General features: G+C 50.0%; 1 protein-coding gene across 1 annotated transcript in view; it reads right to left on the reverse strand.

Moving 5' to 3' along the window:
- The window catches only part of LGR6 (leucine rich repeat containing G protein-coupled receptor 6), a 132710-nt gene that overhangs the window by 55008 nt on the left and 59515 nt on the right, over window positions 1-18187 (reverse strand). The window contains exon 4 of the mRNA XM_008929735.2: window positions 10881-10952. Within this exon, the coding sequence (XP_008927983.2) occupies window positions 10881-10952 (72 nt within the window). The remainder of the gene's footprint in view (window positions 1-10880; window positions 10953-18187) is intronic.

Here is an 18187-nt window from a genome sequence, read left to right on the forward strand (position 1 = left end):
TCTTGAACCCCGACCTGGATTTGGATCAGGTCAGTATAAGCAGAGGAATGAGTCCAAAATCTGAATCTTGAACTTGATCTATATTCTAATGCACCTTTTTCTCCTCAACCCTGGTGTGATCTTGCTAAGCTACTCCTGCCAGTCCTGGTGACAAGCACAGATCTTCCACAACAGCTGGGTGAAGTGGAGGGAAGACCTAGAGAAAGGCAGGTTGGATGACAGCCCATGGTACATGGAACCAGAAAAATCCTGTCTGCTCAAGATCTGTGCCAAAAAGCAGTAACTCCTCTGAATTTGGCTTATTATACCTGAACCAAATCATGAGAGGTGGCCTCAGGAGGAAAGCCTCAGTCCTTTCCAGGGACATCAGCCCACCTGAATCCAAACTGTATCATCTCTTCTCTGTCTGTGCACTGGCTCCACTGCACAAGCTACAGGGGCCAACATTCCATTTTCAGGTGAATCTAAGATTGTACAAGCTACACCTGGGAGGAAGAGTCATGGCAGTGAAGCCAGAGAGGGTCCTGTTTCCACAGAGCCAGTGAGGAATACTAACTGCAGCCAAACTTCAGCAGGGACTCATCACAGCATGGCTGCATCAGTGAATGACAGATACCTGCAGTACATCCAGATGTGTGGCACATCTGCCTGAAGTTTTCACTTGAATGTGGTAGATGTCTGCTCTTGGACCCTTCTAGACTATCTTCTTTGTAGAAATGCTATTAAACCCTTGAAATACCAAAATGCAGATCGGACTTCTGAAAACAGGAATGGGGAGAAAGCTCCACTGAGTCAGCTGTGCTGCTCTCCAGAGCGGGCTGTGGGGAAGAGGAGCCTCAGGGAAAAGGGGATTTCAGAGATGGGACAGGAATGTTTTGAGCAGCAAGTGTCCTCTAGAATGGAACAACCTTCTTTAGCATGCTGCCTGCACTGTGATACTTGTCCTGGGCTCTTTTTCCTGCTGCAGGCATGCTTTCTGTTGTAAAGATGTCTTTGAGAAGTGAAATTCAAGGTCCTTTGCTCTCAGCAGCAACAATCACCAAGGAAATGTTTGTGGTTGCTTTGCTTCAGTCTGTCTTCAGGGCTGCCATAAGAGCTACCTCACTGCTCTTCCCTGACTTCCCTTTCCCTGTGCTTCAAAAAGACCCTGCAGCCAGTAAATCAGGTTAAAGGGCTGAGGTGGTCTTGCCACAAGACAGCTCCTATGCCAACAGACTGTAAGTCACTGCTGTGTTATGTTGACTGTACAGATATCTGGTTTTTCCATAGCTTTTATCCTCTAAACAACCAATGGAAACAACACCTTCCAGAAACCTCATTGTGTCACGTGTGATTTATAGAGAAGAATATTGTGGTGAACAGCAAACTGTCAAATCTCAAACAGATCAAAGAAGTGAAATGAGGAATGAACTGACTGAGCTCTTCAGGACACGCTGATTCCTTCTGTCATAAGAGTTTATATGCTTGTGAGAATTTGACCAGGTGGGAAGAGTTTCCCTCCTTTGTCAACATCAAAGCCCACATGTTCTCAAATTGCTCTAAGTAATTTTTTGCATTTTAATCTTTGGCCATATGTAGAAAAATAATTTCCTGCCTTTAGGGACAGGGGATGAAGCAGTCTTTGCTGCATTTTCACAAGAGTCCAAATGGATTCTGCTAAATACATCAGAGCAGTGGCAAACCAATGGGGTGGAGGAAGTGGATTGTTTTAGTTAGAGGTACAATTAACCTGTACCCAGGGAATTACAAATCAGGCTGTTTCACAACTTAGAAGTGGGAAGTGAAATCAGAATATAATGGGAAATTACACTTGTAGAAAACATGAAAATGCTTTCAGTATTTTAAAGAACAATGTATATGACACAGTTTGCATCACATCAGCCTTGTGAAGGCATCAAATCCTTCTGCAGGGCCAATGTGAAGAGGACAGCACTGCTGTCATATGAGCATCTGCCACGGGAAGGTGCTGTTAGAGGGAATGGTGCTGATGGGACCAGAGCGTTCCTCAGGGAGACTGCAGCTGATTTCAACTGGGAACAGCAGGTTTTTGGCAGAGTGACGAGAGAATCCTCCAAATATTCCAGAGGAATGCACAGAACAAAGACTGGGAGGGAGAAAGGGGAACTAAAATGAATGCAAGGACAGGATCCCAGGAAATGGGACCTCTTGGGTTGTTTCAGGCAGTGTTTGCCAGCAGTATGGAGCATCTTGCCGGGGAGACCCAAAGAGAAAACCCAAAGTGCAGGGTGGAAAGGAGTCAAGAAGAATCTGATTTGGTGCTGCAGGGTCTTGAGTCCTCATGAAACTAAGTGCTGCTGCTGCTCTTGGAGGCAGAGCAGGGACTGGAGCATGACTGAGGGACAGGAGAGTCTGACAGCAGAGGAGGAGGTGAGTGCAATGGGGAGATTTGTCAGCAAATGTCTGGGAATCATTTCCAGATTTCATGTGCCTCAGTTGCTTTCTGTGCTTGCAAACACAAGTGCTGGAGGCTGCTGGGGCAGGAACAGCTGTGGGGAAATCTCTCAGTCACAGCTGGTCCCTGACTATTGCTGATCACTTGGATGTGACAGAAATATGTGAAAGTTACTTTACAGGACTAGATGGGCTTTGCAGATCTGTAGCCAAGACACCAGACTTCTGGTTCCCTCTTACCCCAGATTTTAGTATGGATGGACGTTGATTCACATGCTCTCTCTCCTCTGGAGCAGTTACCTGAGGGCAAATCCCTGCACATGCAGGCCAGGGGATGGGCTGGAGCTGTGGGGAACTCCTTGATTCACGTCATGTGCCAGGTACCAAGGTGTCCTGGTTTCAGGTGGGATACAATTAATTTTCTTTCCAGTGGCTGGCACAGGGCTGTGTTTTGGATTCTGTATGAAAATAACGTTGATACCACACTGATCTGTTGGTTGTAGTTGGGTAATTCTTACCCTAAGCCTTTTCTGTTTCTGGAACTCCACAAGTGAGCAGGAGCACAAGAAGCTGCAAGGGAGCATGGCCAGAACAGCTGACCTGAACTGGCCAAAGGGATTTTCACACTGTAGAACATCATGGCCAGTACAGAAACTGAGGCAGGGGAGTTGTCTGGGGGCTGCCCATCACTGCTGGGCATTGGTCAGTGGGCGGCGAGTAATTATATTTTGCATCACTCGTTATTCTTAGGTTTTATTCCTCTCTTTTCATTACAATTATCATTAGTATTATTGTAATGTTTTATTTTGTTTCAGTTATTAATGTGTTCTTATCCCATGAGATTTACCTTTTCTTTCTGATTCCCCTTCCCACCAGAGCAGGGTGGGGGGAGGGAGCAGCTGCGTGGTGTTTAATTGCCAGCTGGGATTAAATCATGACACAAGGACTTAAAGAGGACATCAAGTTTGATGCACAGGTGGATGTCACAGCTAGAAGTCATCTATACTCAACCATCACCTCAACTCATCTCATCTGTACTCAGATGTCTCCTTTTGAACTGTGTCCCTCTCCAGCTGTGAATGGAGAGGATCAGGCACTGCTGGCAGTGATCTGTCTCTGAAGGCATGTTCCTGCTTTCCAGGAGATTAATTTCTCTCCCAGTGCATCTACTTCTCTCTCTTGATCAAAAGGTGCTACTCAGACACATGGAGATGAGCTCAGCTATAGCCTCCCACACTGTTGGTGGGGGTGGGTGTGTGTCAGCATGTCCATGCCAGCTTTGTCCATAACGTTGGGGTCTGGTGTCTGTGTGAGGAGATAAGCCTGTGAAAGGAGAAATGAGCTGCCATGAGGCAGGAGAGAAATGAGGGGATGCCTTGTCCAGCAGGGCCAAATGGGACTCTAGAAGCTTTGTGCCTATGCTGCTGCTCTTACTGAGTCACAAATCCTGCTGCTGTCCTGGGGATGCCCAAAGTCTCTCAAAATCCCAGCAACTAGCTCTTGGTGCAGTTCCTCCCCAGTCTGGAAGAGGGAATCCCAGGGAAATGCAGAGGTCTGGGATTCCTGGCCACAGACTGGAAATCTGATCACCACACTGAAAGCACAGGCTGCTGTTGTGGACCTGAACTAAAGTCATAACTTCGGGAAAGCTGCACTGGGCCATTAAGGAATCTTATTCTCCTGTTGCCCCTGGGCTCAAAGCTGAGTCAGAGAACTGTGATGGCTGTCCAGAGGCCACCACACAGCCCCCCCATGCTGGAAAAGCTCTGACAGTCTTCTGGCTGGCATTAATCTCCCCAGTCCAAGCTGATGTAGGCAACACCCACCCAAACGAGCCTGACACATGCCAAGCACCTTCCCAAAGTGCTGATCTGCGAGAAATTCCCGAAAGAGCTTTCCACAGATATTTGAGAAGGAAAAATGAGGAGTTTATCTTGATCTCTTAATCCATCAGGTTTTTTCTCCTCTCTGCTTTCTCTACCTAGGCAAACTTGATAATTATAATTTATAGCACCTGCTTACTTTGAAATACCTTGGACTCCTCCTGCCTGGCAGAGGAACAGACACAGTGCCCATCTGCTTTAGGTAAGTGCTCACAAACCACAAAGTCGTTAATTAGACTGACACACGACTCTTCCAGAATACACATGGTATGTTGTTACTGCACCTATAAACCACTGGCAACCAGATACTCTGCCAGGGGATCACAACTGGATCTGAGCATTACGTAAAGCTTTGGCACCCCTTGCAGGGCTCAGAGCATTGCCATCAGGTGTGCGTGTTCTTTCTAATCCTCCCCACTGGGCTTCCCAACATGCTTCCCAGATAAATCAAGCCTGCTGGGAAGCAGCTCCCTCACACTCGGTAGGAGGTTCAGTCTCCAGAGCTTTGCCTTCTCTTCTTTTGAAATCCAAATTCCTCTTTGTATTCATCTAGTGATCTCTGCCAAGGTCTCCTTCCTGACAGCTTGGGCTGCAGGCTGTAATGCCTTCACATCCTGTAGCTGACAGGGAGCAGGGCAGGTCTGGTTCTGGCCCCACAGGCACGGCTGCAGCTTCAGAGGACCTGTGGGGAAGGGTGTTTGTAAAGACAGGGGTGTCTGATGTAGATGGGGATGTTTGGGTGGATTTGACACTTGCCCCCTCAGCCTGACTGGCATCCGTGGGGCTGAGTGAACAAAGGACATATCTGTTTGGGAAAAGCTGAACTCCCACAGTGGGTGCCTCCCTCTGACAAGGGGTGACACAGACCACAGGAAGTCCCTGATGAATGATGGTCAGTGATACACAGTGGTCCAACCTGGAGCAGCCAAGCTTTGGGTCAAGCACATGAGGTGATGGGCAATGGGCATCCTAGACCTACAAATTCCTTTGGCACAGAGTTATGTTGAATGATTGAAAACCTCCTCCTGGTTGGCCAGTCTTCCCAGCACCTGTGTGAGAGTTTGCAGGAGGAAGCCTTGTTTGAAATATTATTTGCCAAAACTCAGGACCACATCTGTCTCTGTTAGAAAAGGTATGGGATCCCACAGGGCAATGGGAACATCCTGTTGGAGAGAATCCTCAGGAGAACACCTTGACCCTCCCATCTCCCCTAAATTTGCCTGAATAATTTTTTTTGGCATTCTGTCTGTCTAGTGAAGGACTGGATCTTCATTAATTTGGGTTTCATGAGAACCAGTGTGCCTCATCTAGAGCAGTCAAAGTTAGTGTTCTCTCATTGCTGGTTTGACAACACATCTTTTGTTGGTGACACCACACCTGCCATGAAAAACTCTGCACACCTGAAGCTCATGGATTGGCAGCTCTGAGAAAGCTCCTTGCCTGAAGACAGGTCCTCAGTGGAAGGCAAGCACAGAGGGAGGCCCACAGAAGCAGAGCAGCATAAGCATGGCCTTTGTAACACCTGTTTTTCTCTTCTAGAGACAGATGTGAGAGCAGGACCCAGGCCACTGTACAGGGAGCTGCTCCTTCCTCTCCCTGGAGCTGGAGCCCTTGGTTCAGACTGCCAGGAAGCAGTGTGGGAAGGCATTTGGGCTGCACGTGCAATGCCAGAGGGCTCCAGTGTGGAACAAGCTTTCCTGGGGACCAGGCACCGGAGTGGAGAGTTCACGCCCTGACTGTGCCACTGACTGATCATTCTGGGCAGGGCACTCCTACTTCCACGTGCACCATCACCCGACAAAAAGGAGGAATGACTTCCTTTCTGCTCTCTGAGTGACAGCATTTATTGGAGTTCCTCCCTGCACAGACTTCCCTCTCCTTGAGCATGTATGTGAAGATGATCTCCTGCTGTTTGGGACTCACAAACTTGCTTCAGACTTCCAGCTGTTCCATGTCTCACAGCACACATTCTGCAGAGCCTGAGGAGCATCTGCTGCCTTCACTGCCCAGCACTCTCAGGCAGAACCTGTACTAAGGGATTTCAGTACAGGTCTGACCATGCCTCGTGCCTGGGAGCCAAGCTTGGGCCCCAGCAGTGCAGCAAAGGGACACGGCAGTTCAATTCCAAGTGCCACCAAAGCTTGGGTGCATGTGTCCTATCTCGTCCTCTTGGAATGCCCAGAAGCCAAGACAGCTGCCTTATTTGGAGATAACTGGAGTTCAATAATCATTATTTTTTCGCTTTCCTATTTTGGAGACTCCACTGACACAGTTTTTTGCTACATTTCAGCTTTAACTTTGTGCTGTGCAGGCAGTAAATGCCAGCATCTCTCTATCCCATAGTGGCTAAAACAACCCTTTCTGTCCCACTTGTCTGGCCACCTCAGCCCTTTCATGGCTTGGGAAGTTCTTCTGGTAGAGCTGTGCCCAAAACAATTGCTCTCAGCCTCCACTTAGTTTGGCTGCTTCAGTTGTAACCCTGAGAAAAGACTTTTGCATTGAGAAGTCTGCCTTTCTTCTCCTTTGTCAGTTTGTCCCTAAGGGATACACACTTTCCCTCCAAATGCTGCCTGAATCCCAGAATGGCAAACATGGACACCAAATGCAAACATCCAAAAGAGCAAGAAAATAACCAGCACTGTTATTACAGTGCTGTTATTACCAGACACTTTCTGTCTGGTACTGCTGTTCCACCCCATTCCCACTGGCTCCCCTCTTCCCCCCCTTCCCAGCTGTCCTGCCTGCTTGTCATGTGTTGCCAACTTACAAACAGAGAGTTAATATTGCACCAAGTGCCATTCCAGTCTGGTAACTCATGGGCTGTAGGGATGTGCCATAAAGCCACTTCCCCTCCTGAGTGGAAAAAAGTCGTCTCTGGGCAACACAAATACAGTGGATCTCAGATAGCCTGACCAGTAACACTGGAAACTGTGCTGTGGGTGACCTATAGGTGTTCCAGGCTGGCTAATTTTTTGGCAACGAACACACAGGAGTCTCATAAACTTGTGGAAAATGACTCAGATATTTGAAAAAGAGGGGGAAAAAAATCACTCTAATGTAGACCTGCATGGAGCCTCTTGGTCTGAGGTGAGCAGCTACATTTGGAGAAGCTGTGGCAGCACCAGTGGAAACCGAGCAGAGCATCTCAGCTCTGTATTCACCTTGGGACAGAGTGATGTCCATGCTGTGCCACTCCTGTTGGGTGGTGGCTACAGAAGAGCATCTCTGAATATGAGCTAGAAGGGGAACTGCAGGACTCTGCAAGCAGTGGTTGCTCCTTCAGGGGAGCAGCACAGGATAAGACCCAGGATGTTTTCCAGGTCATGCTTCCACCAGTGTGAGGCACAGCAGTGGTACAACCTCATAACACACTGTGTGTCTTCAGAAATGTCCCCATCCACACAGAGCAGGGCTGTGCCTCACATCCATGCTGGGCTTAGTCACCAGACATGGTTCTTGGGCCTTCACCCAGCCCAAGGTTCTCTGTTGTGCAGTTTCTGTGTGAAGAGAGAAAGTTGCTCTCTACAGCTGCCTGAAAGGAGGTTGAAGTGAGGTGGAGGTCAGTCTCTTCTGCCATGTTTCAAGTGATAGGATGAGAGGAAATGGCCTTAAGTTCCACCAGGGGAGGTTCAGATTAGATATTAGAAATTTTTTTTCACTGAAAGAGTGATCAGGCATTGGAATAAGTTGCCCAGTGAGTGGTGGAGTCACCATCTCTGGAGGTGTTCAAGAGGTGTCTGGATGTGGCACTTGGGGATGTGGTGTAGGGGTCATTATGGTGGTGCTGGGTTGATGATCTCGAAGGTCTCTTGCAACCTTGATGATTCTGTGATTCTGTGAAAATGCATATCATCATCTTTATCTGTATGTGCCCTCCATGCTTTCAAGTGGTCAAGCTCGAGGCACAGAGAGGGCTTGGTGTGGTGCTAACACAAGGCAGAGCTGGCTTGTGACTGCCACCTTGGAGAATACCTGTCCTGGGGGACAGCCATCCTGGAGAATAACTCTGTACTTCCCATGCTGAGGGCAGGATTCAGCTGGTTGTTGATCTGTGATCAGGGTCTTTCTGAGAGGCACCTTCTGCCCCTCCTCTAAGCAGGCAGCTCTGACAGGGCAGAGTTCTCCATTGCATGGAACACCTCTGAAATTTTTGCTTCCAGAACAGATTGCCCCCCACCCGGCTGAAGAGTTGGACCCAGCCTCTGGGGCACACATGGGAAAGTGACTTCTGGGAACCTGACTGATCTCTTATGGCTTTGCCCTGAATTCTTGTAGGCACAGACAGAACAGGATGGGTGAGGAGGGTTCACTGATGTGAGACCTACAGAAGTTACTACTGTTCTGCTGCTTGCGTTTTGTTACAGAAACCTTTCTCCTGGAGAAACCTCACTGGCACAGGTTGCCCAGAGAATCTGTGGCTGCCCCACCCCTGTAAGGGTTCAAGTCCAGGTTGGACAGGACCTGGAGCAATGTGGTCTACTGGAAAGTGTCTCTGCCCATGGCAGGAGGTTGGAATGAGATGAGCTTTAAGGTCGAACCTAGTTTCCTTCAGGTTGTCTAAAGCAGCTTATTTCTTCCTAAAATTTGGGTTCACTGTTCAGTTTCTGCAGGAAGAACACTGGATCCCAGCTGGCCTTACCTCTCCCTCACCCAGCTTTGGAGACATTTGGGGAATCCTCACTGGATGAGGTGACCTCCAAGTACACTTTGAACAGGTGCCTCTGTGCTAATTCACGCCAAGCCATCCTCCCACCCTGCACCTCAAACGAACCCAAAATGCTGTGAGCAGCTTCTTGGAGTGTTTGCATTTCTCACGTGCCATGTGGTATTTTGGCAGGGGTTGTGGGCTGAGGAGACAGAGCACGTGGGCCTCACAGCACTAGCCAAGGTGGCCATCCATCAGTGCCCCAGGAGAGGTGGCCCAAGCTGCGGGGTTGGGTCTGCAGGCGCTGAACCTTCAGAAACAAAGGTTGGGTCTATCCAGCCACGGGCTCTGGCAGCACTGGTTGTCACAGACTTTCACAGGCAGAGGAGAGAAAGGCTGAGGGGGGGAAAGGGGCCTTCCTGGGGCAGCCCCCTTGCAGTGACCTTCCATGTCATGCTTCCCCTGAAAAGGAAGTCACTCAGAAAACCTAATCTCCAAATCCCTGGAGTTGGGGGTCTTGACTCTGGCACCGGTGGTGATGTCAACACAATTTAATAACAGCAACAACAACCATGTGCCAATGATGTTTCAACAACAAAGGTTTCAAATCTCTCCCGGCAGAAAGAACATTCATATCCTGCACAGCAAACACCCCCATTGCAAATTAATATTTAAATTAATATTTACAGAAACTCCTACTTGGTGCTGGGAGGGCCACACATGGAGAATTGTGACCAGTCTGGGTCTGCACAGTGCAAGAAGGATGAAGAGGGTGCAGACGGGTGCAGTGGAGGGCTGGTGACTGAGTCAGGGTCCCAAGGCATTTGACCCATGAGTAGAGGTGGAAGGAGCTGGATTGGTTTCACTCAGCAGAGAAGAGGTAAAGAGGAGATCTGCTAGTGATGCACAACCAGAGGTGATGAAGCCAAGCTCTTCACAGTGGTTCCAGGTGATCAAACAGAGAGCAATGGTCGCAAATCACCTTCCAGGAGGTTTAGGTTGGACGGGAGAAAAAGCTTCTTGCCCAGGAAGAACAGCCCCAGGTCAGGCCACCAGCCAGAGGGAATCTCTGTGCTTGGGTAGACAAAGCTGCAACTGCCTCACTGAGTTTTTGGGATAGTCCTGCTCCAAGGAGGAGGCTGTCCTGGAGACTCCCAGAAACCGCTCCTAACCAATGTTTTCATGATAAAAGGGCTGTGTGAGACTGGGACTGAAGGTAAGGGTTAGGGATAAGGTCAGTTTTCTAGTGGCTCAGCCCAACTCAGAACACTCTTACAAGCTTCAGCAGTGCTGGGCAATTCCCAAACACACCTTCCCTAAATTCAGTGACACTGTCGGGGTCAGTTTGCAACGGTGTCTACACTCAGGAAAACTGCAAGTATTTCAGAGTCATGTGATTTTTAGTGAACACAGTAGCAAAAACCTGCTGTGGATATAGTTCAAACGAAAAGCACAATCACAAGCCTCAGCTTCTTCTCAGGGCTGAATTGCTAAAAGTGTTTTAAAGCATTTCTACCCTGACACAATTACCCTCCATTTGGGTAAAACAGCCCAACTCTCATGCTGACAGACCAGAGTGTCCCCTGTGCTCCCTGGCAGGTCCCTTTCCCACTGTAGTCCACAGTGGAGAGGACAGAGACTCTTTGGGTGGATATTTTCCAACGTTCCTTGACATATGAGTTGGTTCTGGTGGCCTTTTCATCACGATGCACACATGGGGAGCTGTAATTTCAACATCCTCCACCAAGACAGTGTTTCTTCCTTGAAAACTGCCCTCTTCTCCCTTCTACTCTAAGTGACAGTAATCTTTGCATAAATTGGAAAAGAAAAGGAAGAAGGAACAGAACATCCTTGACAAAGGAACTAATGACTCAAATGCTGGGAAGCCTGGGGCCCCCAAGGGATTGTGCAGCTCACAGCATTGATTTTTAATGACTTACAGAGACTGGAGGTTTGGAAGATCTCTCAGTGCCTCTGCAGGGATGCGACTCAGCTGATTGTTCTGCAACATCCTATAATTGGAAAAAAGAAAACTTTGTTAAAAAAAAAAAAGCCTGACAAAAAGGGAGGATGTTGCTGCATGTTTCTGAAGCTGTCCTGGGCTCTCACTGGAAAGCTGGAGGTTTTGGCCACTCGGGGCTCTTGAGCAAGCTCCAGGCTGCTGGCAGGTGAGCTGCAGCCCAGGCTGGCCCAGACCCTGCAGCAGAGGGGCCGAGGGGTGAGTTTGGTGCTGCAATGGGGGTCCATTTGGAGGATGTGACCAGAAAGGGGACTCTGCCCTGCAGACGTGCATGTTATCCCACAGTAACAGCAGCGCTCTCAGCCAACTGCCCCGTGTTTATCCTGGTGTAAGGCATCCCTTCCCCGCGTGCGTCAGCGATGGTTACCTCTGCAGGGTGATGGAAATCAGCCCCTGGGCAGGTTTCCTATCCCACTGTGGGCCAGCTGCAGACACAGTGGGTGAGGAACCACTCCACAGCTGTTTGCTGAGGGGCTTTGCAGCCTTGGCACCACTTGCAGCAGTAACTGGAGCTGTTGTGGAAAAAACCAAACCAGCTCAGGCATTTCAGAGAGAGCAGGTCCCTAGAGCTGTTGGGCTGAAGGGGCAGGACCCAGGAGGACTCCTCAGACATGGAAGTGAGCATAGGGTATGGAGAAGGGTTGTGGACATGGACGTACCTATGCAAGTGATAGGAAAGGAGGAGACAGGGGTGGCAGTGCTCCTACCCCAGGGGTGGGTTTCTGAGCTGCTCTAGTGGTTGAGGCAGGGCGAGAACCAGACCCCAAGTGGTGTTTCAGATCTGCTCAGCCACTGCCCTCTCTCACTGACCTGCTGGAGAACCACACATCTGAGTTTACTGGTGTGTATCACCTCTGCATCTCTGGAAAGGTTCAGTTTATGACTCTGGACCAGCCTCTGTCCAGAACGGGGACATCAGTAGCACATGCTCCTCTGGATAAGAGAGACATCCCAGCATGGTAACTGGGCTGGGGAAAGTGCCTTAAAAAACAGTGTTTTATGTATCTGAGGTTTCTCTTTCCAAAACCTTCAGAGTGGTTGGAGATGGCACAAAAAAAGAAATGGTGCTTAGGGTCCTGTTGTAATTTACTGCCAGTGTCAAAGGCATGGCCTTAGTGTAAGGGGCAGCCCAAAGAGCACAGATGGAAGCAAGAAACTTCCCCATTCCTGTGACTGCCAGCTTTAGTGCCAAGGATTCAGAGGTCTGACATGAAAGGAAAGTTGGAAGGAGACAGTTGTAGAGACAAGCTTTAAAAAAGGAAAGCTATAGGCCACACAACTCTTCAACTTCTGAAGAAAATGGGGACTAACCAGTAAATTATTTGTATGTACACAGAAGAAAGAGCAGGGAAACCAGGAACTGTCAGTAGGGGCTAGTGAAAAGTGAGTTTTGGATTGCCAAAGCAATCCATTATATTTCCTATACAGGGTAAAAGAGCATGGGAATGGAAAGGAAAGAATACATATCACCTACCATGACTTTAGTCAGATGCTATATTTTGTCATTCAATACAGGAGAGAAGACACATTTGGTACAAAAGGGCAGCAGAGAGGCCATACTCAATAAATGGTTCCCTTTGAAATGAAGAACACGTTTGAGGGTCTGCAGCATGTCACCTGGAGATGATATCTAGCATTGCCACCAAGGACCCAGATGATGTCTGGGAGGGGAAGGCTGGTACCACTGCTGGCAACACAGGGCTGCCCAAGGCAACCTGTGCATATGAGGAGGGGTGCAGAGAGAGGTTAGTGTGGGAGAGCTGCTGGAAAACACAGAATCCTGCTGAGAGACTGAGAGAAAGGCTCCATGGATGAACAGGGATAAAAGGCTGCACAAACACAGCTGGGCCTTGGCTTACAGTACTGCTGACACTGCCTGGGCTGGTGGGGATCCCAGGAGACCAAGGGCAGGACAGACTTGCTCTTGGGAGTGTGCAGAGACTCTGTGGGGGTGGCTAAGAGGGGGTGTGAGGAGCAGGACACCAGCTGTGATGCTTCTGCTCCTCTTGGTGCTGGGCAGGCTTTGGCCAGGCCACGCTGTCCCACCCAGGACCTGCCCTGCAGAACACAGGGCAGCAGGAGCAGCCTGACAACAATGGGCAGAAGGATGAGGAAATGCCAAATCCTCACCTGTGGGGAACCTAGAGTAGAAGTTACGGGGGTGGTAGAAAAGCATGATTGGGATACTTGAGTCTAAAAGAGACAAGGCTCAGGAGACACCGTGGGAACATCAGGCACAGAGATGTGCAGGGGACTCACACATTGGGTCAGGGCAAGGCTGGGGATGGTTGAAATGGCTCCCCCCTGCCATACCCTCCTCCTGTATCTCCTGTGCACAGCTGGTCCCTGGGCAGCACTAGGGGCCCCAGGGGTCCTGGGGCACACCGGGGGCACTCCGAGCCTCTGGCACTCTGGCAGTCTCAGATCCCTGCCCCATCTGCTCCGAATTTTCCTCTGTCCTACCCCACTCACACTACCCTGCCATTCTCAAAAGAATTCCCCTATTTACCTTCCTGGAGGATCTTCTCCCCTCCTGCTTCACACACTCACAGGCCAAGTGCAGGGACCACTGAGCACCACGAGCTCCCAGAGCCTGTTCCTGCAGAGTTCACACTGCAAGGCCAGTGGGACCCCCCTGAGATGAGTGTCACCCACTCTGTGGGATGTGTGGCTGGTGTGAATGTGCCCTGGAAAGCCTCAGTGATGGATGACAGCCCAGAGCAATGGGAAGCCTCAACACACAAGGACCAACACGGCTTCTGGGGCTCCTGCTCCTGCATCCAGGTTTGTTTCTGCAGCCAGAGTGTGCTGGGGAGATAACACACTGGGTCCTGCAGCCCAGTGAAGTAGAATAATAATTCATGTCTTTTAACAATCAAGATGCAGAGCTGAACACAGAGGGATACAGAGTGGGTCTTCAGAAAATGCTGTTGGGGTTTTGGTGGGACAGACATTGGATCCCAGTGGCTCTATGAAATCTGAGCTCAATGTTCAGGGTTAATCATTAGAAGTATCTGGAGTCAGTACTAAAGCAAAGCCCATTGTCACACTCCTGCTGCCTACCATTTATTACAAGTTCCTTCTCCAACCAGTAAAACAGACTGAGAGACTTTCCAGACCACCATCAGCATGGACTGGTTCCAAAATGAAGCCATTTTGGCACAGACAAACAATATTTAAGGAAGATGCTTCAGAGACCTCTAAAACCACTGGAGTGCTGGACAGTGCTGTTTTTCACAGCAGTGGGACAGCTAGAGAAGTTTTCAGATGCTGGGACTGGGACAAGAACCAGTGCTTCTTCACACGACACATAATTAATCCAATAACTCATCATCAGAGCATGACACAGAGAGGCCAAGAAACAGTTCCAAACAGGGTTAGATAATTTGCTAGGGACAGGGCCACCCTGGTATTAAACAAGAGGTTCTTCATTCAGCCTCAAGCTCAGAAAAGCTCCATCTTTGCTCACTGGGAGCTCAGGTTTGAGCAGGAAAAGACATGCTGCACCTATCACTGAGTGTCTCAGGATGGCTTTTCTTACAGTCTGGTATTAAGGAAGCCCTGGTCAGGCCCTGCTTGCTGCAGTCAATCCTTACATATCACATTAAACCCTTCTTGCATATAATTTTTTTTTTCATAAAAGACATTTTCAACAACAACATACATCATGATTTTGGCAAGAGTTTGAGTAATTATACCAGAATCTGGGGGATGATGTCAAGGAGACCCCTATACACTAGCATCTTCTCTCCAAGGCATCTGATTCTTCGGGCTGCTCCCTACTGAGGTGACCAGGCTGCTACAGAAGGAGGATGGCAAAAAGGTTCAGAGGACAGCAGGGCATCTGAATTGCTGGGATAGGGTTACTATGTCTAAGTGGTGGCATTTTCCCTCTGGGATGCTGCTCTTGTAGAGGATGAAGGAGGACAATGCTGTAGCTCACTGAGAAGAGCACCCTCACCAGGAGTCCTGGGCTCCAGGCCAGCTCCAAGAATGGCCCAATACATTCTGTGTTAAGGGGTCACTGCATGACTTATGTGAACAGCATTGCAAAGAGGGAACAACTCTGCAAACCAGTCATCTGCTGACTTCATGTCCCTAAAAACCTCGGGCAGGCCCTGTCCCCTCTCTGCATTCATGCTCCCCAAGGACAGGAAGCTGGGGGAGCTGTGAGCATGGATGATGGTGAGGGATCTGCATGGATCCCAGGACTGCTGCAGGGTGACTGAGGCATAGATGTGGTCTGTGAACCTGGACCTCAGTCCACAAGGTCACAGAAACTCTGAGATCCCAGATCACACTGGTCTCAGCCTTTATCTGCCATCATCTGTCTATTCCTGCCCCTCCATCAGCTCCTGCCTTCAATTTAAACAAAACCCCTGGACTTCATTTGCTTTCCTATATAGCAGGGTGCTACTTCATAGCAGCCTGGAGAAAAGCTTTAAGTCAGAGCTTAAAATCTTGTGTACATAGAGCAATCCTGCACTGGTTTGTGCCATTTTGCAGTTGCTGAGTCCAATTTTCTGTCTTCAAGCGGCTGCATCAATGAGTAAAGTCCTACAGGACTTATTCGGGGGGGGGGGGGGGTGAGGCACTGGCACAGGTTGCCCACAGAGGTTGTGGACTCCCCATCCCTGGAAGTGTTGGATGGGGCTCTGAGCCATCTAGTCTAGTAGAAGGTGTCCCTGCCCATGGCAGGGGGTTGGAATGAGATGGTGCTTGAGCTCCCTTCTAACACAAACCATTCTGTGATTCTATGACCATGCTGGTTGATGAGCCAACTTCTGGACAAGCTGAGGACACTGATGAACATGACAAGCAAAGACTGCTCAGGCCAGCAAGTGCTCAAAACCAAGTGTGGATGGAGCACTGTCACCTTGGTTGGCACTGTTTAGGAGACACTGGGGCTCGCAGACACCGGCAGACGTGGACACACAACCTGCTACCCACAGCAGTCTGACTGGAACCAGAATAAATCAGAACTTTTCAGAGGCTGGGTTTCATTTTCAGAAGCAGGAGAATTGTTTGTTGGCAGAGATCATGCCTGAATGACCAGAAGAATGCTGGGATTGGGTCATCACACCAGGATCCTTGCACAAGAGAGTCTCAACATACATACAGCCCTCAGAGGTACAGGCCTGTGCACCATAAAATGTCCCCATCTTGGGAGGCTGAAGTGACTCAGCCAGCACAGTCAAAGGGCTGTTATTGCTAGAGGCTGGAGCCCGTGCACAGGGATTAAAGACATTCCAACCTCTGCATGTTCCTGTTCCCTCCCAATGGAAGCATCTCTTGGATGTGCCACACCATTCCTTTTGTCAAAAAGCCATTTCTGCTCTGCACAAGGCTTGGGGTTGTCCAAGAGGTAGGGTCTGTCTGGAGATTCCTGGTGTCCCAAACCATCTCCAAACCCGCCATCCTGGGGCAGTGTGGCTTTTTTGGTGATGTTTTTTGATGTGTGTTCACAAGCCAGGCTAGTCAGCACCTGTCCTGGGCCACAGGAGGTGCTGCAGTTACAGTCCAGGTGGAGAAGAGGAGGGACTGGGTGAGGTGGCCACTGGGTAGGGTCCATCCAGTCAGGAGATGTGGCATGTGCCAAGGAAGGCCACTCTTGTCAGGCTCCTTCCAGCCTACCTGTTGATGGAGACGAGCCATGGGAAGCGCCGGGGCAGTGTGTGGGTAGGAGAGGGTTCAGGCCATGCTGGGTCAACATGTTTGTGCAGGGCAGTGCTGGGCAGTGCTCACACCAGGGGCTGTGCAGGCAGGTGTGGGCAGGCAGGTGAGGGCAGTGTGGGGTCTGCACGCTCACACAGGCTGGTTGAGGCTTGCTGAAGAACGGAGTGGCAGGGTGGGCCACCCCAGCTGACTGCTGCGGGTACAGGCTCTGCAGCCAAGAGGATGCACCCAGGCATTTTGCCCTCCACATTTTGGGGTGAGGTTGTGGTTGTACTTGGAGTCTTTCCCTGTGGAGTTTGCTGTGGGATTCCTTCTTGGCTAGTAAGCGCTGCCGTTGCTGCAGCATGTTCAGCCAGGGAAGTCTGAGTGCCAGCTGTGCAGTGGAGCACTTGGTGAGGGTGGGATGTCGTGTGAAGCCATGGCAGCACAAGCTCAGACAAGCTTCCTGCCATCCAGATCACTCAGAGGTGAGGGGCATCCAGGCAGCTCATAAGGAGGTCTGGAAGGATGGAGAAGTTTTCAGTTCTCCAGGTACAGGAGGAAGGCATGGCGGGGAGAGCCATTTCGATAACATTCTTCTGATTAAGCAGGGTATTCTGCCACCCTGGAAAGCTCCAAGGCTGGGAGAGCATGGACCAAGGCTTAGTTTTGCAAGGGGAGGAGCCTGCAGAGGGAACACAAGAGCCTATGGAGGTGGTTCTGATGATCCTGGCACTGGAGCATGGACCGAGGAGCATCAGCCCCCATGGGGAAGGTGTTGGTGGTCCATGCTGCAGAGCAGAGCCCCCAAGAGAGGTGCACTCACAAAGACTCTTTGCAAAGGGATATACCTGCCAATGGAGAAGACCTCAGAGCACCAGCTGCTGCTGCTGGGCATCCACCCCCGTCAGTCTGCGCTTGTCTGAGGGGAGATGAGGAGGCCCCACCTCACCTTGCCTTTGGCTGGGGGCTGGTTCAAGGCTCCACGCACGAAGGTCTCAGCACATTGCCCCATATCACAATGTTTTGTTGCAGTGGGGCAGCCTGGCTCTTCACTTGCTCTCTTCCAAGTCTCCACACACCTGCTTCCCTGGGTGTACCCCTGCATGGTTTCTGCACAGGCCTATCTTCATGGCCACTTTCCAGGTGGTTTTTGTGCAGTGAAGCAGCCGGTGGAGGCAGAGCCAAGAATCTGGTCCTGCTTCCAGTACCTCTGGGATTCACTCCGAGGGCAGGGAGAGGACCATCTGCACAGGCAGGTTTGTGGAGGAATTCCCAGGGTGTTTCCCATTCTTTTCTAAACATAAACTAATTCTCTGGAAAGACCGGGAAAGCTCTGGGCCCCTTGACAGCCCAAGGTGCATGTGGGAGTTCACTGGTGGACCTGCACATGACTACAATTAGCTCTAAGGCTCTAGCACACTAAAATTAAATTGGGAAAATTGTTTCCATCCCCAGCTATCACCTGTCTCCTGTGGGGACACCCCTGTCACCAGAGGTAAGATCTCTGATCCTGCTGTTAGTCAGTTCCTGAATACCCACACAGGTTTCAACTGGTTTTATTTGGGGCAG

The sequence above is a fragment of the Manacus vitellinus genome, unplaced genomic scaffold, assembly GCF_001715985.3.
Source record: "Manacus vitellinus isolate BGI_N305 unplaced genomic scaffold, ASM171598v3 scaffold_47_pilon, whole genome shotgun sequence".
Lineage (NCBI taxonomy): Eukaryota > Metazoa > Chordata > Aves > Passeriformes > Pipridae > Manacus > Manacus vitellinus.